The sequence below is a fragment of the Arvicola amphibius genome, chromosome 4, assembly GCF_903992535.2.
Source record: "Arvicola amphibius chromosome 4, mArvAmp1.2, whole genome shotgun sequence".
In the NCBI taxonomy this organism is placed as follows: Eukaryota; Metazoa; Chordata; class Mammalia; order Rodentia; family Cricetidae; genus Arvicola; species Arvicola amphibius.
The window spans coordinates 24,543,352-24,570,475 of NC_052050.1; the positions used below are offsets into that span (position 1 = coordinate 24,543,352).

The 27,124-nt window shown below is 52.2% G+C and overlaps 2 protein-coding genes across 3 annotated transcripts; both read right to left on the bottom strand.

The window, feature by feature from the left end:
* Positions 1-325: 325 nt before the first annotated feature.
* Osbpl7 (oxysterol binding protein like 7) lies at positions 326-17,465 on the bottom strand. 2 transcript variants are annotated; one of them, XM_038326222.1, is made up of 23 exons: positions 17,304-17,465; positions 15,895-16,049; positions 15,664-15,789; positions 15,462-15,515; positions 14,154-14,267; positions 13,721-13,816; positions 13,485-13,602; positions 12,764-12,867; positions 12,465-12,557; positions 12,243-12,375; positions 12,067-12,161; positions 11,791-11,886; positions 10,711-10,848; positions 9,941-10,034; positions 8,610-8,842; positions 8,305-8,442; positions 3,458-3,521; positions 3,260-3,338; positions 2,162-2,306; positions 1,918-2,062; positions 1,708-1,834; positions 1,472-1,594; positions 326-1,319 (listed from the first exon to the last, which is right to left on the bottom strand). In XM_038326222.1, exons 2-23 carry the CDS (start codon positions 15,967-15,969, stop codon positions 1,211-1,213), a joined length of 2,499 nt encoding a protein of 832 aa, XP_038182150.1. In that variant the 5' UTR covers positions 15,970-16,049; positions 17,304-17,465; the 3' UTR covers positions 326-1,210. The 2 variants fall into 2 exon arrangements, 1 of the variants encoding a protein (XP_038182150.1); XR_005285032.1 differs by lacking the exon at positions 326-1,319 and having other exon boundaries at positions 1,708-1,790.
* Positions 17,466-19,761: 2,296 nt separating this feature from the next.
* Positions 19,762-27,110, bottom strand: Mrpl10 (mitochondrial ribosomal protein L10). Its single transcript, XM_038326223.1, has 5 exons — positions 26,989-27,110; positions 25,165-25,334; positions 21,960-22,124; positions 21,592-21,736; positions 19,762-20,633 (listed from the first exon to the last, which is right to left on the bottom strand). Exons 1-5 carry the CDS (start codon positions 27,038-27,040, stop codon positions 20,377-20,379), a joined length of 789 nt encoding a protein of 262 aa, XP_038182151.1. The 5' UTR covers positions 27,041-27,110; the 3' UTR covers positions 19,762-20,376.
* Positions 27,111-27,124: the final 14 nt, after the last annotated feature.

The window sequence follows — 27,124 nt, forward strand, 5'->3', positions numbered from 1 at the left end:
GTATGCTATGGCACATGTATGATAGCAGACAACTTTAAATCAGCTCTCTTACCTTCACACGAGCTCCAGGGATCTGACTCAGGTTGGCAGATTTGCAAGGCAAAGCGTCTTGCTAGCCCAAGTAAGTTAACTTTCTCGTCTTCCCCCATTTCTTAGCCAGTGCTGAGGAGTGAACCCAGGACTGGCCTTCTGCATGCCAGGCAAGCACTCCCCACCAAGCTACATCCCTACTCCTCTGGAAACAGACCTTTTGGAGCAACATGAGTCAACACGAGTCTTCCCCCAGAGCTCTAGAGCCTATAGTTTTCAATGAGCGGTCACAGGCCAAAGTCTAGGACAATATTTATTGAAGCTTGGAATGTTATAGCAATTCACCTGACTCAGGCAAACTGAGAAAATGAGCAGCAGCAGTGACAGACACCAGCAGCGGGGGTGTCCTGGCTACATTAGGAATCCTGCTCGCCGGCAAGCAGGACACAGCGTGCGCATACACACACACACACACACACACACACACACACTCCTACACAAACTTACACTCACACTGGCTCACTCCCTCCTGGGTGAGTCTGAGGCCAGGCAACTCAGCCTGCTCCACACCTCTTGGAGAAGGCTCATCCACCTCTTGGGGCATCTGCTAAGCCGAGCCTGTAGGGACCACTGGTGGCCCTGGGGTGGAGGAGCTGGAAGCAGCAGGTGCCTTGCAGTTTGGGAGAAGGGGATGCAGGACAAGGATGGGGTGGGGCAGAGCGAAGAGGCTACAAAGACGACAGATGGGGAAAGGGCATCTCCTCTCCTCCACCCACTCCAACCTCGCAGCACGGCCAGCGCCCTGGGCATAGAAAGTCTGGGTAGCATCAAGGGGGCCCCCTGTGTCCTAGGAAGGCACTGAAATGGGGAGCAAATCTGGGGAACTTGGCATCTCCCCAAAACACGCCCAGAAGAGGAGGTTGGCTGAGCGAGAAGGGTCTGACATGCCAGCTGCTGGGGTAACAAGACTGGGAAGCCCAGATTCTACTTCCACCCCAATGGTGGGATGGGAGAGCACTGAGATACAGCCCCTCTGGCCAGCAGAGGGGGAAAAGGGCTCGAGGCTTGGCTGCCCCTCTGCCCTCAAGGGCAGTGAGAGCGAACCTGACCTCACCCATATGTCCGTGGTAGGAAGAGGGGCAGGAGTGAGGGCCCAGAGTCTCCTGCCCCGAGGCCAGGGCTACCAGAGCACGGCCCCATCCAGGTTCCCATAGCCTGGCTCAGCACGCAGCCTCCAGTATGTATGGTTGGTCACCCACCACTCCTTGCCGCTGCTGTCTGTCTGCCGCCTGGGGGGAAAGCACCAGTAGGTGTGGGTAGAGGATGGCAGAACACAGGCTAGTTCCCAGTGCTGCCTCCCACAAACTCCTCTAAGCAGAAGGCGGTAATGAGGAGCTGGGCTGCAGAGGAACCCAGAGCAGGCAGGCAGGGGATGAGGCACCTGAAAAAGCGTGCCTGGTGCACTATGTTGTTCTCTTCCATCACTCTCCTCCGGTCTCGCTGGAGCTGCTCTATCCTCCTCTTCTGGGCCTCCGCCGCCTGTATGTTCCCCTCCTCCAGGTACCTGATGATCAGAAATCAGGCAGTGAACTGGCTAGCCTCAGGGGTTCCCAGAGCTGAAGTCCCTGCCCCTTTCTCATTTTAAGGAGTTCCTAGGGAGGTCAGCCAGGCACCGACCTCTGGTCAGGCCGGAGCCGTGTGTCAGTGGAAGGCAGGGTCCGTTTCAGCTCTGCGGTCAGCTCATTCAGCTCCAAGGCAAACTGAGTGAAGCCGAAGTTTCGCTCATGGTCTGGGGGCATTGAATCTGGGGGAGGCAAGGGGCTGGGGCAGGTGGACTGTTTCACAGCCACCCTCACCCTCTTCAGTCCTCCCGGACACCCCACTTACTGGGTTTCCAAATGCACTGTCCACCCGGTGGGAGGCCGCGGTACAGCCCCTCATGCCATTTCCCGAAGAGGCGGTGGAGGACGCGCCCACTGCGGCTAAGGACGGCGCCTTGCACCTCATGGATGTTGGAGCTCCAGTACTTGGCCTAGGGTGGAGAAGGTGGGAGTGAGTGAGGCTCTCCCCCTTCCCCAGAGGAGAGGCCTCTCCGGGTGGAGAGGTGGGGTGGGTGCGCGGGTGCGCCTACCTTGCAGAAGGTGATCTTGCAATGGCAGGAGCTATCCTGTGTGTTTCGGATAAGCACCTCTCCATAGTGCTCGATCCAGCGCTGGCCACTGAGGATGTTGTGGATACAGGACGTCACCTTGTTCCACTCAAAGTGGTCCCCAAACCTGAGAGAGACAGGACACATAAGGGCAGCGGTCAACCAGCCCAGGGAAACAGGTGGGCTGTTAATGGGGATGCTCCCTTCTTCCTGTATCAAGTCACAAGGGCCGGAAGGAGGAGTCCCGAGGTCGGGGACCAGCTACAGGAGGTCGCCATCACAGAACACTCCAGTGAACACGTCTGGATTCCATAACAAAGTTCCTGAGTACACGAGTCACGGAAATAAGACTACAGAAGGGTCCCTGCCACTCTTTCGTTCTGGGATTTTTGAGATAGGGTCTCACTGTGTAGCCTTGGCTGGCCTCGGGACTTGCTGCATAGCCCGGGCTGCCTTGAACCCACAGATACCTACTTGCTTCAGTGTGCACCACCAAACCGGGCCCCTGTCACTCTTGGTGAGAGGCCTCCTTCCCCTTTAGCTTCTGCTATCTGTCTGTGATTCTGTCTATCTCTCTCTCTCTGGTTTTCGAGACAGGGTTTCTCTGTGTAGCCCTGACTGTCCTGGAACTCATTTTGGAGGCAGGGCTGGCTCTGCTCCCCAAGTGCAGGGATTAAAGGCACGCACCACAACACCTGGCTGAGATGAGGGTTTTCAAGCATGATTTGTGATCCATTCATTCCAGCATCCATTTAGATTTCTGTGTGTGTGTGTGTGTGTGTTGGGGGGTAGGGGTGGGGATGCCTCGTTTCCATAGATTTGAAGTCTCAAGTGCATTTCTTAAAGTGAGTCATGACCAAAGAGTTGTGAAAGACACTTAGTCAGATGACCTCGTTAAGCCCGCACCCCGGCTCTCAGGCTTCTCGCCTTCTTCACAGTAACCGCTGCAGACGCAGGTGTAAAATGTACAGATGCCGCTGCCTGCTGTCACCTCCAGCAGCTCCAGGCTAGACCAGGCCCCACTTGCAGCCAGGAGAAGGCCCGTGGGCAGGCCCAGCCCCTGGAATTTATAGTACTCACCTGGGCAGGCTGACGTTAACAGTCCCCACAGGCACGATCTCCAGGGATTTGCCCCAGAACTTGTTCTTCCACTTCATGTCTGGGGGGGAGGGGGAGAGGGAGCAGCAGACATAAGGCCAGAGTGATCCAGATTGTTCCAGCCACCCCCGTACCCTGCCACCCATAACCTTCATGCCCATCCGACCCTGCACCACTCACCTTGCCAGAAGATGAAGTTTTCCGATTCTGCGTGACATGCGGAGATCGGGGGATGATGGGAGACCTTGACAAGCAAAAAAAAGTCCTTAACGCTGCCCCAAGGAGCTTGGGGTCTCCTTAACCTGGCCCCCACCCTGATTCTCTGATTCCTACCTAGTTTCAGGAGAATCAGTTAATTCTTGTTTGTTTGATCTTTGAGACATGGTTTCCCTGTGTAGTCTTGGCTGTCCTGGACTTGCTCTATAGAACAGGCTGACCTCAAACTCACAGAGATCCGCCTGCCTTTGCCTCCCGAGTGCTGGGATTAATGGTCTGCGCCACCACTGCCCGGCTTGAATTGGTTAATTCTAAGTCATTTGCTCCTGCCACCCCAGGCACCATTCAAGTCCGTTTTCATCTCCCACTGGGCCCTGTGTTCTCCTTGCTCATTGGCCTTGCTGGCCTCCCTCGCCAACTCTGCTGATGGAGCCCTCAAACAGCCCTGCTTTGGCACAGACATTCCCTGCAATATACCCAACAGGGCCTCCAACCCATGCGGGAAAAGGCAGCTCCTTCCACTCTGGCCTCATCCCTGCTACCTGCTCCCCTCCGAGCCGTCCAGGCTGGCTCCCCTGCCCTGTGCAGCAGCTCTTCCTCCATGGCTCCACAGCCCTCTCACACCGCTTCCCTTCAGTCCTTCCTTCCACATGACCCCTTCTCTACGAACAAATGGGTTTCCTGTGTCTCCCATCTGAAGCAGCAAGCCTTTCCTTTATTTTCCCACACAAATATTCATAGCGCTTTTACTCATAATACCCCCAACAGGAAACAATTCAAACGTCAATCAAAAAGGAAACAAGCAAACTGCTGTGTGTTCACACAAAGGGATATTCGTTAATAAAAGGAATACACTATTGGCACACTCAACAATATGAATAAGGCTTTATGCTGAGTGAGAGGAGCCACCAACGAGTACACACGCCATGACTGCATTTTAAGCCTCCCCCTTCTAGACAGGCATGTCTCTGCTGGTATCTGTGTCCATCATTTCTGGCAGGGTAGCAGAAGTCCCCTCCCTAGGTCAGAATGGGAGGATTCTATTGCACACATTATTCTGCTGTGTAAAATTTGTACCCTCCTTAATCCCTGATCTCAGGAGGCAGACACAGGTCTACATAGCAAGTTCAAGGCCAGCCAGGGTTACATAGTAAGTAAGACCCTGTCTCAAAAAACAAAGCAAACAATACCAACAAAAACTAAATAAAAGAATGGGTTGTCTCAGCCTTTCATATTCCCTCTGGTGCCCACCCTTTTCTCCTCCCTCTGGTGCCCACCCTTTCCTCTGCTTTCCCTTGTGATAACATTTCTTGAAAATAGTCTTCATTTCTTCTAGTTTTAAATTAATTTTTTAAGATTTATTTATTACACATACAGTGTTCTGCACGCAGGCATGCTTGCAGGCCAGAAGAGGACATCATATCTCATTATAGATGGTTGTGAGCCACCATGTGGTTGGCTGGGAATTGAACTCAGAACCTCTGGAAGAGTAGGCAATGCTCTTAACCCCTGAGCCAATCTGTCCAGTCCCTTAAATTATTTTTTTTTCTTAAAAATTTAGCTGGGGTGGGCAGTGGTGCCATTTACCATTAATCTCATCACTGAGAGGCAAGAGGCAGAAGGATCTCTGAGAGTTCGAGGCCAGTCTAGTGTTCAGGGAAAGTTCCAGGACAGTAAGGGTTACACAGAGAAATCCTATCTCAAAAAACAAACAAACAAAAATTTACGTGGATGTATGTTTGCCTGTATGTATGTCTATGTACCATGTGCTTGCAAAGACCAGAAGAGGGCATGATATCTCCTGGAACTGGAGTTATAGTTGGTTGTGAGCCACACTGTGGTGGTAGAAACAGAACTTGGGGTTCTCTACAAGAACAGTGAGTTCTCTTAACCCCTGAGCCATCTCTCCAGTGCCTAGTTTAAAACAAACGCACACACACACACACAAACACACACACAAACACAGAGTGCTCTTAACCCCTGAGCCATCTCTCCAGTGCCTAGTTTAAAACAAACGCACACACACACACACAAACACACACACAAACACAGAGTGCTCTTAACCCCTGAGCCATCTCTCCAGTCCCTAGTTTAAAACACACACACACACACACACACACACACACACACACACACTCAGAGGTAGAAAGAGGGATCAACAGTTAAGAGCATACTGGGCAACTCCTCAAAACATACTGTAGCTACAGCTCCAGAGAAATCAAACATCTTCTGGCTGCCTAGGGCACTAAATTCATATGCTCTCTCTCTCTCTCTCTCTCTCTCTCTCTCTCTCTCTCTCTCTCTCTCTCTCTCTCTCTCTCACACACACACACACACACACATATATATATATACATACATTCATGTGCTCATTCACACACACATATATACATACATTTAAAAAGATTAAATGGGGGTGGTGCTGGAGAGATTGCACAGTTAAGAGCCTTTGCTGCTTTCCCAAGGGTCTTACTATGCAAATAAATAAATCCAAGTCCAATTTCCAGTACCCATACGGGAGCTTACACACATCTGTTACTCCAGTTCCAGGACACCTGATGTCCTCTTTTATCCTTTATGGCACCACGTATGCCAGTACTGCACAGAGAGGCAAAACACCTCCACACATACAATGTAATATATGTGCACACTTATCTACATATGTGTGTTTATGTGTGTATGTGCATGGGAGCATGCGGGTGGAGGTCAGAGGACAGTTGGCAGGAATTGCTTCTCTTGCCACCATGTAAATCACTGGACTTGAACTCGGGTCATTAGACTTAGTGGCCACTGCTCTTACACGCTGAGCCACCACACTGGCCCTTTTCCTAGCTTTTTTTGGTTCATCGAGACAAGGTTTTTCTGTGTAGCTCTGGCTGTTCTGGAACTTGTTCGGGCTGGCTGGGAACTCGGAGCCTGTCTCTCCCGAGTGCTGAGATTAAAGCCTTCCCACCGCTGCCCAGCTCTTGCTTTTATTTTTAACTTTCACTGTTGTCAGGGTTTCTTTTTTTTTTAATATTTATTTATTTATATTATATATACAATATTCTTTCTGTGTGTATGCCTGCAGGTCAGAAGAGGGCACCAGACCTCATTACAGATGGTTGTGAGCCACCATGTGGTTGCTGGGAATTGAACTCAGGACCTTTGGAAGAGCAGGCAATGCTCTTAACCACTGTGCCATCTCTCCAGCCCCCCAGGGTTTCTAACTTTTTAAATTTCCTTCCTTCTTCCTCCTCCTTCCTTCCTTCCTTTCTTCCTTCCTTCCTCCCTCCCTCCTTCCTCCTCCTTCCTTCCTTCCTCCTCCTCCTTCCTTCCTTCCTTCTTTCCTTCCTTCCTTCCTTCCTTCCTCCTCCTCCTCCTCCTCCTTCCTTTCTTCCTTCCTTCCTTTCTTTCTTTCTTTTCTTTTTTTGAGACGGGGTCTCTCTTTATAGTCCTAGCTGTCCTAGAACTCACTATGTAAACCAGACTGGACACAAATTCACAGAGTTCCTCCTGCCTTAACTTCCCCAGTACCGGAAGTAAAGGCATGTGTCACCACACCCAACCTTGTCCATCTTTTGATGTGGCAATATGATGCTGTCATCTACAGCTGTTTCGGGCTGCATTCGCAGCTGTCCTGAGGTGGACTCAGCCAATGGGCTGCAAGCTGGATACACCTGTGCATTCTGCATAGTCTCATCTTTACCCTGCCCTTCCTGTCCCTCAGTCATGAAGTCATTGACACCCCAGGTCCCATGGACCATCTCCCCTCCTGGTGACAACCCCACAGGGGATCCTGATCTTTCCTACCTACTAAGTTGGGAACCCACTGATTTGTTACCTCTTTCCAGTCCCTGGTCCATAAGCCTCAAAGCCAACGGGACGTTTCCCCGAGGAAGTCCCACGCAGGGGGCAACCTGCTATGAGGTCCTTTCTTCCCTTCTGCCTTCTCTCTCGCTAGCTGGCATCTGCACCTATGCACTGAATCTCCTCAACTAGAGAGACAGGACCACGCATGACCCCCCTCAACTCACCAATCTCATTGCCCAGCACTCTAAGAGGTCCCTCCACACTTGTTCCAGTCTGCTGCCCACGCAAGGCTGGCAGCTTCTCCACCCCAGCCTACGCCGGCCTGGTGCCCGGCACAGGGTCACTCCCAATGTTCCCCTCCACCCCTCCGCCTGCTGAGTTGGGCCGGTGGTGACGCACACACAGCTCTCAGTTTCAGGGAACCACAGGCTAAGTGCAGGTTGCCCTCAGCTCTCAGGCTGATGACTTTAATGGCCCGATAATGGCCTCTGCCAACTGTTGCACACCGGGGCCTGAGTGCTCTCTCCAGAGTGCCATTGTGAGCATGCCACTTCTCTGTTTCGAGTTCCCCGTGCCTCTCAATGATTTCGGATTCAGGAGCAGATAAAACCCCAGAATGCACCTCACTTTTGCCTACAAAGCACAGGACTTATTTAGCCTGTTCAGTCCCGTCTCTGGCTTTGCTGCACGTGATCCGCCTTAGCCTACACACATGAACCAAACCAACGTTCCAGATCTTTACCCAGGCTTTCCCTAACCCACCCTTCAAGACCTAGCTGGCAGTGTTGCCCCCTCCCCAGCACACCTTGGCTGTGGCTCTCACTAACCCTCTCGAATTGCTTCACTCTGCCTCCCATATACAGAGCAGAGATCTCCCCCCTGGCACGAGCCTGGCAAAGGGCCACTGCTTTCTATTCTCCTCTATCCGTTGGCCCCGCCAGCCCACCTTCTGGTCCCCAAAGCCCAGGCCTTCCCCTGCCCCAGCGGTGAGAACAGCCCTCCCACCTCAGGGCCCATACCTGCTCGCTGATAAAACGGAAACCCCGGTCAGGCCGTTCACACTCGTAGGTCTCTCCCAGGACGGGGTTAAAGGGCTTGCATCCTGCCCGGTGGTACGTGGAGGAGTAGGCAGAGACAGCAAAGGCGGCAATGTACACCTGTGGGAAGGCCAAGGAGGGTGCCACATACTCAAGGACACCCCAGGAAGGAGACAGCAGCCCATTGCAAGCAGAGTCTGGGGTTTTGATGCTGCTTCAGCACCAGGGACCCACCCTGGGAAGACAGACAGAACCCCAGGGGGGAATGGGTGACCCTGGGTGGGTACCATGCGCTCGCAGGGGTCGGTCATGCGGCTGGCCTGGTCCAGGAGGTCGCTATACTCTAGCTCCTCGCAGAGCCTCTGCAGTGTGTTGAGCGGCTCGTTGAGCTGCACAGGCATCGACACCTTGGACAGGTCTTTGCCGATGTTGTTGCGGAGAATGTTCCACAGGCTCACATCTGTTCCAGGCCCACTGGCAGCTGGCAGGCAGCGGCGGCGAGGGGGCCCTACAGCAGGCCCTGGAGCACATGCCCGTGGGCCAAGGCAGTCATTTTAGTCTCCTCTGGGACACTAGTGCTCCAGATCAGCCAGGCCCACTGCACAGGACTGCCTCCTAGGGCAATGCTGGATCTGCCTGCTTGGGAGCCCCTGGATGGACTGCAGAGCTAAGAACCACCCAGACAGGACAGTGCCACTGCCATGCAAAAGTGCTCAGAAGCTGGGCCTAAGCCTCAACCTTGCCTCTGTCCCCTGATAAATAAAACAGAAGCTGGAATGTGGAGCATCCACTGCCCTCTTCGCAGTTTTGTACAGAGACAGGGTCTGCGCTCACTGTGTAGCTGAGGATAATCTTGATCTGACCCTCCCGCCTCCACCTCCTGAGTGCTGGGATTCAGGCCTGTGCCACCACTCTTGGTTCTGGGGATGGAACCCAGGGCTTTGTACAGATAAGGCAAAGACTCTAGAAGCCAAGCTACACCCCCTGTCCCCAGCCCCTTTTCTAGAAGAAGAAATAAGATGGGCAGTGGTGGCGACGCCTTTAATCCCATCACTCAAGAGGCAGAGGCAGAGTTCTGAGTTCGAGGCCAGCCTGGTCTACAGATTGAGTTTTAGGACAGCTAGTGCTATACAAAGAAACACTGTCTCAAAAAACCAAATAATAATAATAATAATAATAATAATAATAATAAATTTCAAAAATAAATTAAATTAAAATTCAAAAAAGAGAAGAAAGAGAGAGAGAGAGAGAGAGAGAGAGAGAGAGAGAGAGAGAGAGAGAGAGAGAGAAGGAAATGGGCTCTGGAAAGTAAAGTGATGGGCCCAGGTCTATTCTGCTGAAAGCCCATGCAGAACCGTCTGTCCCCCGTCACAGCCTACTGAGCCATCCCAGACTGCTGGAATGAAGGCCAGCACCATTCCGAAGCCTGGTCAACCTCCCAAAACAGCGCCCAAAATATCCCCCAACTCATGGTTCCAAGGTCAATTCTGGAATCAGTACCCAAAGACAAAAGGCCACCAGACACAAATGGCTGCCTCTACATGGCACCCGGACCATGAGCCAACAGCTTCTCCACACACACACTCGAGTTCACCCTGCCTACTCATCCAGTTGGTACCTTTCTGACAGCGGTCGGCTCCCCTGAGATCCAGTACTTCCTCAGACAGGCTGGTGGTGATCTCACTAGCGCATGACTCCTCCTCCTCAGAACCCTGAACAGGGAGAGTGTATGGGTAGGGCAGACTAAATGACAGTGCCCAGGACCTGGCAAGAATACGTCAGTTAACTCTTCTATGGAAAGAGAAAAGACTGGGCGAGGAGGACTTTAGGCCCTAAGATATTATCCTGTACTTGACTGGTAGAAAAGAGCTTGCACCGGGTGGTAGTGGTACACACCTTTAATCCGTGCACTCAGGAGGCAGAGGTAGGTGGATCTCTGTGAGTTCAAGGCCAGCCTGGTCTACAGAGTGAGTTCCAGAACAGCCAGGGCTACAGAGAGAAACCCTGTCTCAGGGAAAAGAAAACAAAACAAAACACACACACACACAAAAAAAAAAAAAAAAACAAAAATAAAAAACAGAGCTTGGGAACTTGGCAAGACATAGAGAAAAGGGAAGTTGAGGGGGACTGAGATTCAGAGTCTGGGGACACGGGTGCAAAGGAGCGTGAAAGCTGACGTGGGATCACGGGAAAATGACTTCAAAGACCGCAGTAAGGTAAGGCGTGGCAAACTGGGAGAAGAGGTTTCTAAGAGCTGCGCAATAGGTATGGGGTATGCTCTCAGAGATATCTGCCAAGGTGGTGAGAAAGGACACAGGAATCTCGGGACCCCAAGCCCATCTTCCCCACCTCCCTCCCACTCCTGCTGCCAGCTTCCCCTTCTCTCACCTCATTCTCAGAAGAGCTGGCGGAAAGGAGAACCTCGCAGGCATCGAAGAACTCCGTGTGGGAGTCAGCGAGGGACAACACACTGCTTTGGGAGAGCTGGGGGGTCAGCTCTCGGCCTTTCATGTACAGAGCTTCTTGCTGTGGAAGACAGATGGATCTGAGACCTCAGAGGCCATCGGAGTGAGAGTTCCAGGAGAGGGAAGCCCCCACCCTCGCACCAGACTCAATTCCTGCAAAGCAGGAGAAGTAGCAGAGGGGAGGAGAAGGGTGAAGGGAGAGGGAACAACTTGGACTTGGGAGAGGTGGCACCAACAAAGCCTGGCTTCAAACCCTTGTCCTGCGCTGGCCCACTCAGTCTGGACCCCCACCCCACGAACAGGTGCAGCTGTGTCCCCAGCTTGAAGCTTAGAGGACTGAGACCAGAACACACAGCTGGCATGCAGTGGCACCACATTCGGACTCTAATTCAGCCTGGGTACAACTATGGGACCACGAGCCCATCGACTGGATTCTTTGGGTTTTAGCTGGTATGATGCAGACAGTCCAACCCGTGGTCTGTGAGCTCTACCCGACAGAACGCAGCTGAGAACAGCTATGAATGCTGTCCAACGCAAAATCATAAGCTTACTTAACACATCGTTAAAAAATTGTTGGCAATTTTGTTGCCATTATTGTCAACTTCATTATGTGGTTCTGGAGTGTGAATTTTGTACAAGACAATGCCATGTTGCAATGTCAAAAGGCTGGACTGGCCCGGTAGAAGGTAAGAACCAATGCCTCATAGGCTCTGAAGTCAAAGTTCTCAGGGGCTGGGCATGTGGCTCAGAAGCAGACTGCTTGCCTGGCAGGCTCAGGGCCCTAGGTTCAAGGCTCAGTACTGCAAACCAAACAAGACGTGAGGAGATACAAGCTGCCTGGAGGACCCGTCAAGAGAACCGTGATGCTGTGTGAGAACAAGGCAAGCTGGAGCCCCTTCCACCCCACCCCACCTTCTTCCAGACAAAAATCAATCCTGTGCTCTGCCCCTGGCCCTCACCCCTGGGAGAGAGCCAGCACCCACTGTCCATCCTCGATCCTCACCTCCTCCGGGTTGAGGGAACTGAAGGAGTCTGCCGTGGTGTCTGAGGAGATGGAGACTGAGTGGAGGCGCCTCTGACCATCTGGGGTCTCAGAGACCTGAGGCAGAGGGTGAACAACCAGGGTGGGAAAGCGAAATCCTCCCCACCTGCCACCCTCACCCACTCAGGACAGCCTCTGCCAACCCATGAGCCCTGGCACAGATTTGCCGAGGGGACCTGCAGTCCCATCTCAGTCTCAGGCCCTCCCTCCAGTCAGCTGCCATGTCCCTGAGCTCACCGCCATCCGTGACAGCTCTGAGCCCTGATGCAGGTCCCTCAGCCGATCCCGTTCTGTGGTGAGGGCAACCAGGACGCTGCTAAGGGAGTTGTGCACTGCCGGGGCAGGCCAGACGTCAGACCCTTCTTCTCCTGACCTCTTGACCCACTTGGGGCTACCACCCAGCCTGTACTTACCCTTTTGGGCCAGGGCCCAGAAACTGCGCTGCAGGTGGGCATAGTCTGGAGGTGGCAGCCCACGGTGGCCGGAAGAGTCCCGAGACTCCAGGTACCGAGACAGGTTGGGAACAGAGCCATGGAGACGACCAACCTGTCGGTGAACGTGAGGGGTGAAGGGACAGCTTCCTGATGTTCAGGGCATCACATCCCTTCAACTTGAGGCTTGCACCCCCATCTCACCCGTCCAATGGTGTCATCTTTGGCAAAGCCCTGTGTGCACCACATACGACTAGTCCGTTTCCCCTTCTTGGGTCTCTCGGTTGTCACCGAAGCCTGGCAAGTTGAAGAGTAATTTCACTCACAGGGTTGGAAAAAGCCATGGAGGAGAGCACAGATCACCAGGCACATGGGCGTGGCATGCTGGCAGTGACCCAGACAGAAAAGAAACAGCCTACAAGCTGCTGAAACAGGGATGGGGCCCCCCAGAGTGACAGGGATGAGGGGCCCAAGCAGGCTCTGCCTCCTCCCTTGACCCTTACCTGGTGTGTGGGGATCACAGGGGCGGAGGGGATTCGGTGTAGGGACTCCAGGCTCTGAAGGAGTCTGTGTAATTCCTGGAGCTTACCCTGGCATTCTGAGAGTGCTGGGGGAGAAGGAAGGAGGCGACATTGCTCTCTTAAAAGTACCGAGGTTTCCAGTCTGTCCTATCCATTTTTTTTCTATTCAGAAATACAACTGGCAGGCAGGGGAGTCTGATACTGTTTCCTCTCTTCAGGAGCTTAAAGCATTTCCAGCCCTGTGGCACAGCACTTCTGATTGTCTGGGAGGCCAGTAGTCTACCCCACCCTATCTGCAGACTACCCCCACCTCTTCTGCCTGTGCCCAGGCTGCGTGTCCTTACTATCTGTCTCTCCTTATTTATACACACTACCCTCTCTGGGTCACTAACTCGGTCTCCTGCTGCAGGAATTCAATTCTAGGGCACAGTCTTTCCCTGTTGCTATTCAGAAATGTTACTGCTTTGGCCTCAGGCAGGACTCTTCAAGTGAGCTTAGGGCATGTGCCTACTATCTTCTGCAAATTGGGGTTCCTAGGGGTACTAAGAAGATTTGATCATCTTGGAGGCAGAGTGTGTCTTCTCCAGAAGAGGGGGTCTCTCCAAAGAAGTGATGGAGATAACATTTTCCCTTTGTGTTGCTACTTCCCAGACCTGAGAACATGGGCCCTACCCACAGAGGCCCTGGGGTCAGGGACGCTCACCATGAGAGCAGCGGTCTAGCCCATCACTGTCCCTCAGCCAGGATGATACTTTCTCTCGAGGGCCAACCCCAGGTAAGGCGGAGGCACTACCTGCTGTTAGCATCTGGGTACCAGGAACCTGTGGGGGTAAGCCAAGGGTCAGGAAAGACGGTGCCCAGCTCTCTGGGTCTCAGTTCCCCACAGCCTCCATCCTTAAATCTTCACATCAGCCGCCCTCACGCCAGGGCTCATCTTACCTTCCGATGAGTGGCACCGGGCATGTCCAGGCGCTGGGCCAAGCGATGGGCTCGGAGCTGGGCCACCCAGCTTTGGAACAGGTCCTGGGATTTGATCTGCAGAAATGATGGAGAGAGATAAGAAGGGAGGGGTTGCTTTCCAGGAGCAAAACATCAGGTCTCTGATTTCCAGGTAAGCAGGGAATTTCCCTAGAGCACCCAGTTTATACAAAACCCTGTCGCAGACAGAGTACAACGCCCCAAGCATCAGAGCTCCGAGGTTTGTATCCATTCATATAGCAGCCAACCATGGGAGTGGGCCCACTCCTGCCTGTTTCACACAATTGAGACGTTCTTCTTGTCAAACTCAGAGAAGAACCCTTAGCGTCTGTGTTTGTGCCCCGGCAGCTCTGGCAGGCTAGTGCCCAGAACACTTTGTCCCCAGGGATGTCACCTTTAGGTGGTAGATGTTGTCTTCTGTGTCAAGGTCAATGCGCTGGGCCTTTTTGTTGATGGACATGACAGACAGCCGGACATCAATGGAGCCGTGGAGCTTCCCCTTGGCGATCTGGAGTGGAGGGTGGTGGAAGACAGGGGACTGGCTTGAGGTTCCCAGAAGTACAGAGTTGCCATCTCCTTGAGGCCACTCAAGACTCACAGGCCAAGCACCGCAAGTCATATATGAAAGAGCTCGTTCATCACCTCATGTACATAGAACACTATGCTGTGCCCAGCTTTGTGCAGGTCTGAGAAGTCATCAAGTAAGGAAAAAAATATTGACACCCTGGAGCTCTATGTGGTGGGAAACAGAAGGCCCTTTGGAAGTAACCTGAGACTCCACCCTGTTTCTTGTTCCCAGCACAAGACGAGGACAGGGGTGACAAAGCCCCTGGGCACTTGGTTTGCAATGGGAATCATCCAGATAACGGCACGGATGGCTGAGTGGGCCCCCTACCCCGTGTCAGCAAGGAAGGAGGCTGAGGGCCAGGGAAGCAGTTGTCTCAGGGTCTCAGGATATTTTGGGCTCTAGGAGCCACAAAGAAAACCAAAATGCACACATGCTAATATCCAACGGCAAAAGGTACAGTTTCTACATATAAACTACATACCATGGCTGCACCCGTTAGTCATTCCTAACACCATGTCAATGCTGTGGGAATGGTGATTCTAGTGTTTAGGGAATCACAGCGAGAAGAAAACCGGCATGTGTTTAGTACAAATATACTTCCTTTTTAAAAAGATTTATTTCTTTATTATGTATACAACATTCTGCCTCCATGTATGCCTACTGGACAGAAGAGGGCACCAGATCTCATCATAGATGGCTGTGAGCCACCATGCAGTTGCTGGGAATTGAACTCAGGTCCTCTGGAAGAGCAGCCAGTGCTCTTAACCTCTGAGCCATCTCTTCAGCCCCACAGATATACTTTCAAAGTGTGTGTGTATGTGTGTGTGCGCACGCACACGTGTGCATGTGTGTCTTGTGTGTGTGCGCACGTGTGCATGTGTGTGTGTGCGCATGCATGTGTGGATGTGTGGATGTGTGTGCGTGTGTGTGTGCACGTGCGCACACGCGCGTGTTTAAATCGTTGACTCTGCAGACGTGGAGGCTAAGGATGCACAAAGTAACTTGGCGGAGGCTGTTGGAAAGTAGAACTGAGTGAGATTCAGACTCTGCTCCGGCTAACTCAAGGCTCCAGCCACCTGCTCAGAACATCTGGGACAGGCTACCCCCACACCCCCAGCCTGGAACCTGACTTACGTCTTGTCGCGTTGTGGCATAGTGGAGGATCCCATCCTCAAGCACAAAGTACCTCTGTATGGAAGGGGCAGGACCAGGCAGCCAAGAGCGCGGGGTAGGGAGAAAGTAAACACACACAGTTGTCTTCTCCTGCAGCATGCATGAATGCCTGGGCTGGCCAGCAGTTCCCACATGTAGCTCCTCCCTTGCCCTGACACCATACCTTGTGCCAGCCCTTAAGAGGCCACTTCCTCTTCTTCAGCAGGTGTCCTTCCTGTCTCTCAGGCATGATGTCCTCTGCTCCCAGTCTGCCCCGAGGATCTTCTACCACCTCCCACAGCTCGGAGGCCTGAAATCCAGGGTAGATGGGGGGCGGCAACTGGTGAGCCTGCCACCTCAGCCCATCCCCCAGGGACCCAGGGTAGCCCCAGCCACCACTGCTTTCTACTCAGACCTGCTGGATACTGCTGGGTTTTGACGATTGAGTGCTCTCAGTCAGGGAGGGAGTGTCTCTTTCCTGGAAGTCCATGAGGAAGGAGAGGGTACTCCCTGGTGAGGAGGGCAGGGCAGGGTGGCAAGGGAAGGGTGTCACCTTGTCCTGGGAGATCCCTTGAAGCAAAAGAGAGACCCATGAGTACGACCCTGCTATCATGTTCCCCACCGCTGGTCCCTCCTGCCCTAAGATCCACATCCCCCACTCGCATGCCAACCCCACACCCCCAAAATGCCTTGACACCACCATGGGCCTCGCCAGCAGCACCCAACTCAACCCCCACTGTGGCCACTGCCAGGGGGGTAAGTTAGCACTCAGCATATGGCTCCACCCTGGACATACACCCCAGGAATCCAGGAAATGTTGGTTCCTTGGGGCTGGGGAGGAAAGAAAGAAGAAGGTCCAAGAAGAGACAGAAGGAATCAGAGAGTAGGCAGGCAAAAGCGCCTCAGTTCAGCTGCCTTTTCCTCTGGGATCTCTTTGCCTGCTTCTACGACTTGGCCACTCCTCTGCCACAACTGCCCTGCAGACCACCCTTCAAACATCAATGAAATGGCCCCTTAGCTGCCAGTGCTTTTGCTCCCATTTTCTGAGGTCTGAGGCAGTCCTGTTCTCCTATGCCTCCTCGTGCCAAATGTGCCCCGAGGATAACCAACCACCTTGGTTTTTTTCCCTGCTCCTCCATCTACCACGTTAGTCCTCTGTGCTCCCGAGAAGCACCTCCCACCCAGCAGGTGCAGGACCCTGGCTGGCTGAGACACTGTGGGTGGGAGAAGAGGTGACCAGGAACATGACCAGGTCTGTCCAGGTCCCGCGGCAGTGCCCACAGGCGCCCTTGGCACTGGTTCTGGCCGTCCTGGCTCCGCCGGGAGATCAATAATGCATGAGGCTGTGTGTGTGTGTGTGTGTGTGTGTGTGTGTGAAGGGGGAGGGGACTGGAGGGGTGATGTTGTCCTGTGTCTGGGGAAGCAGCTCAGAGCTTATGCAGCTAGCAAGCACCTGAGGAGTTAAGGCCAGAAGGGACAGGGAAGAGGCAGTGTAAGTGTGGCCAGGAGGTCACAGCAGAAGGACCCAGACTGTAAGAGGCTGACCCAAGGGGAAACTCCTGCATTCGACCATTTGAAGTTTCCAAACTCTTCCGGTGTTTGGGTGTTTCTATGCCCTTGTCAGGGCCCCTAGGACCTGGGCCATTCACTGCTGGCTCCCGGCAGAGGTGGGAGGTGTCTACCAGTAGGAAGGAGATGAGCCAGGTGAGTATCCCCCTAACCACCTCCATTCTCAGCCTCTTCACTGGAGGAGCAGACCCTCCAGCCCCAGAGGAGAGGAAGCCCTCCCAGGAATGTCAAGTGGAGCCAGCAAGGCCCCCTTACCCCAGGGTCCATGGACGCCAGTGCTTCTTGGTCCGTACACTGATCCGCCTCTGAGTCACTGTCCCCAAGTCGCCAGCTACCTCTTCACAGAGCTGAGCAGTGGCAGCAGCTGCTGCAGGAACCAGGAAGGAAGGAGACGTCGGAGCCTCCCCTCCAGCCGGATCTCCCCACCTGCCCCTCCCCCGTCGCCTCCTCCCGCCAAGCTCCGGGCTGCCGCTCAGCTCTGCCCCCCTGCTCCCGGGAGGACTAAGGACCGAGTGGTACCGAATGACTTGGAATTGAGGGGCGCAGTCCCCACTGGGCATAGATCCACATGAATCAGAGGACTGGAAAATGCTGGCTTCCAGCCATGGGAGGTAAAGGATTTATTCAGGCTAGCGTGGCCTTGACCCTGGGAGCATTCAAGGCCATTTCCTGATTCACCCGGCCTCTCGGTTTACACCTGAAATAGAGGGCACATTTAGGACTAACAAAGATATCAGGTTGACTGGGAAGGGAGAAAGACGTCCTCCCAACTCACACCACCCCTGCATACTCTGGGACGGGATATAGTCAGCAGGCCACTCGAGGGACAAGGGACAGCTGAAAACCCAGAGGCTATTCACTGCTAGCGATGCCCTACCAGGTCGGCTGTGGGGCTCAGGAGAGGCCAGTGCCAGTGCAGTGAGTGTCTGGGGTGGGACCAGCGATGGGGCAGTCACAGGCTGGTTGTTGGGGGTCCCTCCCCCTGACCCTCAGACACCTTTACCCACTGCTGGACCACTAAGCTCAGTTGCTGAAGTAATCAAGAATTGGCTCCTGAGAAACACCTACAATTCATGCAAACAGACGTGCTCTGAGTGACAGGTTTGCTTCCTAAGAAATGGTGGCACCACAAGCAGATGTGGGTGTGAAGGCTCTACTATGGCCTCAGAAATGATGTGGGTCACTTGTCTGCTCCACTTTGTCAGACTTTAAGATCTAACACACCTCAGGGATACCTGGTGTTTGGACTCCCTTCAGAACCTCAGCATGGATATAGCCTTCCAGGAGGGAGTAGCGCTGTGGGCAGCACCAGGTAGGCCTCTGGAAGCAGAGCCACTCAGTGGCACTGGGCAAAGCTGCTGACATTCAGAGCCTCAAGGGCCTTTTAAATGATTGAGCATCCCTGGGCATCTGCAGAGCTGGGCTTGGTAAGAAGCTGGTCCTGGCCCAGGCCAGAGGATAGCTGCTGCAGATCTCCAACCCCAGTGTCTGTCCAGGACTGAAGATGCTGTGGCATCTCTCCAGGTCTGGGAAGGAGTGCTGAGGAGCCACTCCTCATTCAACACTATCCATCCAGGATGTGTTCCAATCAAGGACAATGCAGGCCACAGGCTAAGCACCTTTCTTGTTAGAGGTACCGCTCTCCAAGACGCAGGGAAGGTCTCCTGCAACAGCCCCCCAAGAGCCGGGAAGGCCTCCTGTGACAGCCCCCCAAGACCCGGGGAGGGCCTCCTACGGCAGTCCCCAGAGCCCGTATTAAAAGTGAATTCTAGGGGGCTGGAGAGATGGCTCAGTGGTTAAGAGCATTGCCTGCTCTTCCAAAGGTTCTGAGTTCAATTCCCGGCAACCACATGGCGGCTTACAACCATCTGTAATGACATCTGGTGCCTTCTTCTAGCCTGTAAACATACACACAAACAGAATATTGTATACATAATAAATAAATTTTTTAAAAAAGTGAATTCTAGGCCGGGGCGTGGTGGTGCACGCCTTTAATCCCAGCACTGGGGAGACAGAGGCAGATGAATCCCTGTGAGTTTGAGGCCAGGCTGGTCTATAAGAGCTAGTTTCAGGACAGCTAGGACTGTTACACAGGGAAACCATGTCTCGAAAAACAAACAAACAAAAAGTGAATTCTAGCTCCCCCAGATTTTTTGTGCCAGCAGCCACAGCCTTCATGAAGACATGACATCTGTAAGGGCAGGTGACTAGGGAGGAGGTGATATATATATATATATATATATATATATATATATATATATATATATATATAATATATATACAATATTCTGTCTGTGTGTATGCCTGAAGGCCAGAAGAGGGCACCAGACCTCATTACAGATGGATGTGAGCCACCATGTGGTTGCTGAACTCAGGACCTTTGGAAGAGCAGGCAATGCTCTTAACCTCTGAGCCATCTCTCCAGCCCCAGGAGGAGGTTTTTAGAAAGGAAAGCAAGAATTCAAAGATGCCTTGAGATAACCCAGAGAATAGCTGTAAGATCAAGAGTCCAGGGCTGGAGACTCGGCTGTCAGCACTTGTTGCTCTTCTGAAGGACTCGGGTTTGATTTCCCGCCCACAGCGTGGTTCACTGTCACCAGCAACTCTAGCTCCAGGCCTGATGCCCTTTTCTGAACGTGAGGACGAGGCACACACATGGCACATGGATTTAAACGTAGGCACAGTTTTACATATAAATCTTAAAAGACAAGAGTCCATAAAACGTATTTTATTTGTATCACGAAGAAGTTTTCCCACCCCTTCCACAACCAGCACACCCCAGGGTGGGACACTAAGCTCTGAGCCCACCCAGGGCCCACTCCTGGGTAACTTTATGATGAAGTTCTGCTATGGAAAATTGAGGCTTCAGAGAATCAAGTTCAAGGCCTTATCCATGACTTCAAACTCTGCCCTTTCCTAAATGGTAAGGAGCTGGCACCTGTTTAGTACAGTGCTTGGCAGAGGATTCAGCAGGTGCCATTCACAAGGTCCGTTGTGGCATGCGGAGGAACCAAGAGGGTGGCTGGGAAGACATAGACAAGGGACAGTGGCCAAGAGGGCTGGGTGAGATGATCGCCATCTTCTGCTCCATGTCTGGACAGCTGGAGGAGGCTGTCCCTATCAGGTCCCTAGTCGGGTGACTAAAGACAGTGACCAGTGCCACTGAAGACAATGGACAACCTCATTCTAAGTGGAACTTTCCTCTATCTTCAAGAGGCCTGTCCCCAAGGAGGTCACTGAGAGCCAAGTCACACATGCCACACCCGCACCTCAAATTCTTTTAGATCTCTACCAGACCACAGGGACGGGGCTGGGTACAGCAGGCGGGCTATGATTCCGGAGCGGGGTCAGGAGGAGGGGGCTTCCCATTGGCTGGCGTGGCAGACTCGTCCTCGCGTTGCTGTTTGACATACTGACCCAGCAGCGAAGTCAGCTGGGCAGGCTGGTGCTGAAGCAGGTAGCAGGTCTGGGCCACAAGGCAAGTGAGTCCTCCAACCAGCTCCCTTTGCAGCAGGTCCAGGCTAGGCAGCTTGGCATAGTCTACGAGTCCCTGCCTGCTGAGGATGATATCATCGATGCAGCCACCTGGAAGACCGCAGGGTCAGTTGGGCTCCCTGAAAGTGCTCTTCTTGAGAGACATCCCAACCCAAGAACCTGCTCTCCAGTAGCCCTCCCCCTTTCCAGCTGGCCCTAAAATCAGGGTCACACTTGGGCTTCACCTCATTTCTGCTGTTGGGCACTAATCCCCTCATCCTTCCCTGAAAACAAGCACCTGGTCTCAAACACCCTAATTTCTTTGGAGACAGGCTCCTGGAGTGCAGAAATGAGCTGCCGTCCAAATGGCACAGATGCACAGTGATGGAGATGGACGGGGTGCCACCTGCATGACACTACCGTGTATCTAGCCACTCAGCTACGCACTTACACGCCGGGAGGATGGTGTATCCCTTGCTGTGTGTATTTTGCAATGAAATACTAGGGAAAGAAAACCTTGGAGTGTCAGGAGCGTGACTGTAAATATAAGATCCTAGGAAATCTGAATTTTCTGGGGACACAAGGAGTCTCCTCTACAGACTGAACCCCAACACAATGGTCACAGCACTAGTCCTCAGCCCTTTTTATTTGAGATACTTGTTTCCTTATTATTTTTCAATGTTTTTACTTATTTATTGTGGGGGGGGGCGTGCATATACCACAAACAACTTCTGGGACTTGGTTCTCTCCTCCCACTTTGTGGGTCATGGCAACTGAGCTCAGATCCTCAGGTCTGGCAGCAGGACCTTACCTGCTGAGCCACACTGCTGGTCTAAGAGATACTGATACCTTCACCAGTACCCACCACCTGATAGGTAAGACTCAGAGGACCCGATGCCCCCTCCCCTCACTGGGAGACACCCCTTACTCCCGTTCCTCCAGCACAGAAATGATGTGGGGCAGTGACACATCAGTCCCCAAGAATCATGGTGACTCAGGCCTCATTCACCAGAGGCTCTGCCACCCACCTACTTCACCCCAGCTCTAACTGGCAGGGCTGCCCACTCACCGAGCAGCGGCAGAAAAGGAACAGTCTTTAAGATCCGCACCATTTCCTTGACCTTGGGTTCTTCACTAACCAGGAGCAGATTGTGCCCAACAAAAAGGGGTAGCAGGTTTTGGTATTTAGAATCTTCTAGAAAAGGCTTCAGGACCTGGGATCACAGGAAGGAATGGCTAATGGGGGGCAAGAGGGAAAAGCCACATACCTTAGTCCCAGGCTGTGCCTCAGTGTCTCCTCGGTCCCTACCCACAGTTTAGGCACCAGACTAGGTAGCTTGTCTACTAGAAGAGAGGTCGGAAGTGTCCTGCAGGAACAGCAGCTCCCAGGTCCCCTCAGCAGGCATGGGAGGAAGGCAGGCCTGAGTGGGACAATACCTGGTTAGGGAAGACTTTTATCAAGATCTTGTGTTTCCGCAACTGGTGCCGCAGGAGAAGCTTGTCCTCTGCACTCATGGCCACGTTCTGGCAGACGGCAATCATCCGGTGGTCTCGAAACACTGCTGCTATGTCCCGGCGCAGGAGCCGAATGAGACCCGACTCCTGTGGTAGGATGGGGTGAGGAGATATGAAGATCTCGGGACCACCCCTTCCCCGCCAGACTGGGGTGGGCAGCGGTGCCAGGATGCACAGAACTGGAGAACAGGTGGGGCAGCCCGGCCGGAGTCCTATACCTCCCACCATACACTTTCTGCTCTCACTGGAGAACCGCAGGCTTCAGAGAGGGAGTTTGCAAACCTGAGAGCACCCGCCCTTCTCCAGAAACCTTGGCAGGCAGCCTGTTACCATAGTTAACAAGAGTTACTTCAATTATAGGCTATAGTAATACAAGCCTGTAAAATGAATTCCAGCTCCTCAGGAGGCTGAGGCAGGAGAATCAAAGGTTAAGCTTGAACTGCAGAGTGAGTTTAAGGCTATATTTTGATACTTAGTAAGACGGTCTTGAAATAAAAGTTAAAATAAAGGCTCAGGACAGAGTCTGGTAGCAGAACACTTGTCTAGCATGTGTAAAAAAAAAAACAGGTTCAATTCCCAGTGTCAAACACACACACACACACACACACACACACACACACAGTTACTTCAATTATCAACATCACACTGTACTAAGGTGAATTATTTTACCAATTTTATTATTATTAGTTGTTTTTTGAGACAAGGTTTCTCCCTGTACCCCAGGATGTCCTGAAATTCACCCTTTAGACCAAGCTGGCCTCAAACTCAGAGATCCACCTGTCTCTGCTTCCTAAGTGCTATAATCAAACATGTATGCCACTACTGCCCAGCTCATTTTACCAATTTTCAGTATGTGATGGGAGGCTGGAAGATGAATCAGTGGGTAAAGGTACTCGACGCCAAGCCTGAATAAAATGAGGCCAATCCTGAGGACCCAGGCTGGGCACTGGGTGCCTTTACCCTGACACCTCAGAACTTCATTTTCCCTTTTTTAAAATTTACGTGTATGAGTATTTGGTCTACACTCCATGCATGCAGTGCCCTGGGCGGCCAGAAGAGGGTGCTGGATCTGGTGGCACTGGCATTACAGGGAGAGTTGTGAGTTGCTATGTGGGCGCTGAGGATCCCATCTCTGTAAGAACACATAATTGCTGAACCATTTCTCCAGCCCTTCAACCCCTCCCACCTTTTTTTCTTTCTTTTTTTTTGGGGGGGGTTGAGACAGGGTTTCTCTGCAGCTTTTTTAGAGCCTGTCCTGGAACTAGCTCTTGTAGACCAGGCTGGCCTCGAACTCACAGAGATCCGCCTGCCTCTGCCTCCCAAGTGCTGGGATTAAAGGCGTGCGCCACCACCGCCCGGCTCTTTTTTTCTTTCTTAACACAAGGTCTCATTACAGCCCTGGGGGATATGGAACTCCAATATTCGTAATAGCCATAACCTGGAAACAACCTAGATGCCCTTCAACTGAAGAATGGATAAAGAAAATGTGGTACATTTGTACAATGGAGTACTACTCAGTAGTAAAAAAAAATGACATCTTGAAATTGGCAGACAAATGGATGGAACTAGAAAAAACCATCCTGAAGTGAGGTAACCCGGACACAGAAAGACAAACACAGTATGTACTCATTCACAATTGGATATTAGACATAAAGCAAAGGATAACCAACCAATAATAGTCCTTGACCCCAAAGAAGACAGGAAACAAGGAGAATCCTCAGAGAGACATATATGGATCCGCCTGAGAAGGGCAAGTAGACAAGATCTCCTTAGTAAATTGGCAGCATGGGGGGGTGGTGGTAGGGGAGTAGGGAGGGGAGAAGCGAAGCAGAGAGGAGAACATGAGGGATCAAGAAGATTGAGTTGGGTAAAGTACACAGAGGGAGAGCAAGGAAAGAGATACCGAAAGACAGCGCCATTGTGGGTAAGCAAGAAACCAGGTACTAGGGAAACTCCCAGGAAACCACAAGGACGACCCCAGCTAGGAATCTAAGAAATAGTGGAGAGGGTACCTAAACTGCCCTTCCCCTGTAATCAGATTGATGACTACTTTAATCCTGGACAACCGATCCTCCAGTTTCCACCTCCTAAATGCAAAAGATTACAGGCTTGGGACACCACACCCAGCTTCTTCCGTCCTTTTCAAAAGACAAAACACTTCTATCGCCCCTTAGAAACACAGGGAAGCTTCAGCTCCTTTGAAACAGGAAAGGGCAGGGTGTGGCAGTCACACCTGTAATCTCAGCATCCAGGAGTTTGAGAAGAGCTTGGTTCTAAGACACCCCATCTCAAAAAAAAAGAAAGAAAGGAAGGAAGGAAGGAAGGAAGGAAGGAAGAAAGAAAGAAAGAAAGAAAGAAAGAAAGAAAGAAAGAAAGAAGAAAAGAAAAAGAAAATGAAAGGCAGGAATGAAATTCCCCCAATCTGTTTAAGAGTTTTCGCATGTTTTTGGAGACAGATAAAAAAATGCAGACAGCCCAGGCAATTCAGAGCCCAACGTCAATGCAGAAATCAAGTGCACATTTTATTATAAAGAATCTGGGATGGGTGAGATGACTCAGAGTAAAAGCATCTGCCGTGCAAGGTTGACGATCTGAATGCAATCCCCAGAACTCACATCAAAAAACTTGATGTAGGTCAGGCGGTGGTGGCGCACGCCTTTAATCCCAGCATTCAGAAGACAGAGGCAGGCAGATCTCTGTGAGTTCGAGGCCAGCCTGGTCTACAAAGTGAGTTCCAGGGCAGCCAAGGTTTCACTGAGAAACCCTGTCTTGAAAAACCAAGACAAACAAACAAAAGAAGCCTGATGTGGTTGCCTGTATCTGCACCCACAGCATTCCTGCAGCGAGATGCGGGGGCAGAAACAGAACTTGAACTTGTCTGACCAGACGCTTACAGGCAGCATGGATTATGCAGCGTGGCAGAAACAAGACTACACAGTGGGAAGAGAGAACTGACTCCTGAAAGTTGCCCTCTGACCTACACACACACACACACACACACACACACACACACACACACACACACAGGGCTCCGAGTGGGAAAAGGCAATAACAGCGTGAGTATCTGCATGGCTTGGAGTCTAACTTACCAGCCTTCCAGCAAATAACACACATCAAGTCTCCTTACCTCCTTGGGGGGTTTGGGAGGAGGTGGCAGGCATCTGGGGTGGATGGCAGGTTTGGGAGGAATATACTCAGTTATAGCCATTAGCTTCTGCCGCTCAAAATGCATGACGCGACGGTGGCGGGTCACAGCCTTGGAGCCATGGCGCACGGTCTGGAGGGTGGGCAGCCATGCTGGAAGATGGCAACACAGTAAGATACGGCTTATCATCTCCAGCGGATGAAAAGAACACCCCCACCCCTACAAAGAAAGACACACGGAACTAGACACGGCACAAAAAGTCTCTTCTCCTTTCAGCGGGGGACCTTATCAGTGGCTCCATCCCTTAGAACTCTCATCTCTCCAGCTTTGTAACTGTTGCTGATTTTTGTTTTCGGACAGGATCTCACAGAGCCCAGGCTACCTTGAACTCACTACGTAACTGAAGATGACCTGATCTGCCCACTCCACCTGAGTGCTGTTTAGGACTACAGGTATCTGCCTCTATGTCTGGTTGAAGTGTGTTGGGGATTAAATGCAGGGCTTCCGGACATGCTAAGCAAGCATGCTAACAAGTTGATTACAGACCCAGCCCTCTCAAAGTCCTTCTTATGTGCAGTGTTAGAATTTTAAGTTATATGTTTTTTTTTTTTTTTTTTTTAACCTGGTGATGTTGGCACACACCTTTAATCCTAGCTCTCTGGAGGCAGAGGCAGGTGCATCTCTGTGAGTTCGAGGCCAGCCTGGTCTACAATGCCAGTTCCAGGGCAGCCAGAGATGTTACCTGGAGAAACCCTGTCTCAAAAAAGACCACCACTGCAATTTCCAGGTACGGCAGGAAAAGGATGAGCTAGAAGGCTCTCAGAGACCGTGGAGGATTACCAGGGTGAGAGGTTGTACAGTTAATGTAGTGTCTGTAGAATGAGTTGGAACTGGACTGACTGTAAGCCCTATTCTGCAGATTGTTAGTGTTATTCTTGCCCTGCACTGAAGGGTCCCAACTTCAGTGTGCTTATCTGTAAAGATAACGTCTTCCTTCCAAGGTGCTTTCGCTGTAAGATTCAAATGAGGCAATGAGTGTAAAACAATAACCGCAATCCCTGGTCAAAAGTACGGTTGTCGCCGGGCGGTGGTGGCGCACGCCTTTAATCCCAGCACTCGGGAGGCAGAGGCAGGCGGATCTCTGTGAGTTCGAGGCCAGCCTGGTCTACAAGAGCTAGTTCCAGGACAGGCTCTAAAAAAGCTACAGAGAAACCCTGTCTCGAAAAAAACCAAAAAAAAAAAAAAGAAAAAAAAAAGTACGGTTGTCAAATCCACTCATTAAAGGCCTAATGCATGCACATGCCACTAACTAGCTAAAATGAATGGACACCGCGCTGCCCTCCACGGGGCTGAACAGACGAGAGAGGCGCATTTGGCAAATGCAGAACTAGACTGTGAACTAGCTAAGCGGGGGTGTAAATAAATAGGATACAAGCAAAGGATTTCACGAGGAACCTGCTTTATAAAGCGAGGGTTGTGAGAGAAGACGGGGAGGCTGCGTTCAGGCTGGCCGTAAGAAACGATATATTAAAATCCCAGCAAGGACTGAGCGAAGGACTAGAAAAACCCAAAGCAGAAATAAGCATTGTCGTTGGTGGCACCGTCGCTGTTATTACCAGAGTGTGTATGCAGGTGAGGGTGGGGGTAGAGGGGATGTCACAGGGAACTGGACCCAATCAGATCAGAGACCCAGCTAGTGGCAGGGTCACCGAGAGCAGTCAGAGATTACGGGAAAGGTCGAGGGAAAGGAGGGAGGGAGCTAGAGAGCGCCGCCTGTCCGCGGTCAGGGCCTGGGTCTCTCCTTACCCGCCCGGGGCGGGAGACCTCCTCGAAGTATCCCCGCCACCGCCGCAGCCATCGCTACAGGAAGTTCCCACGAGCGCTGCGCGGAGACGGAAGGAGCTAAGGATTGTGGGGCTGCAAGGAAAGCCCAGGGCCGGAA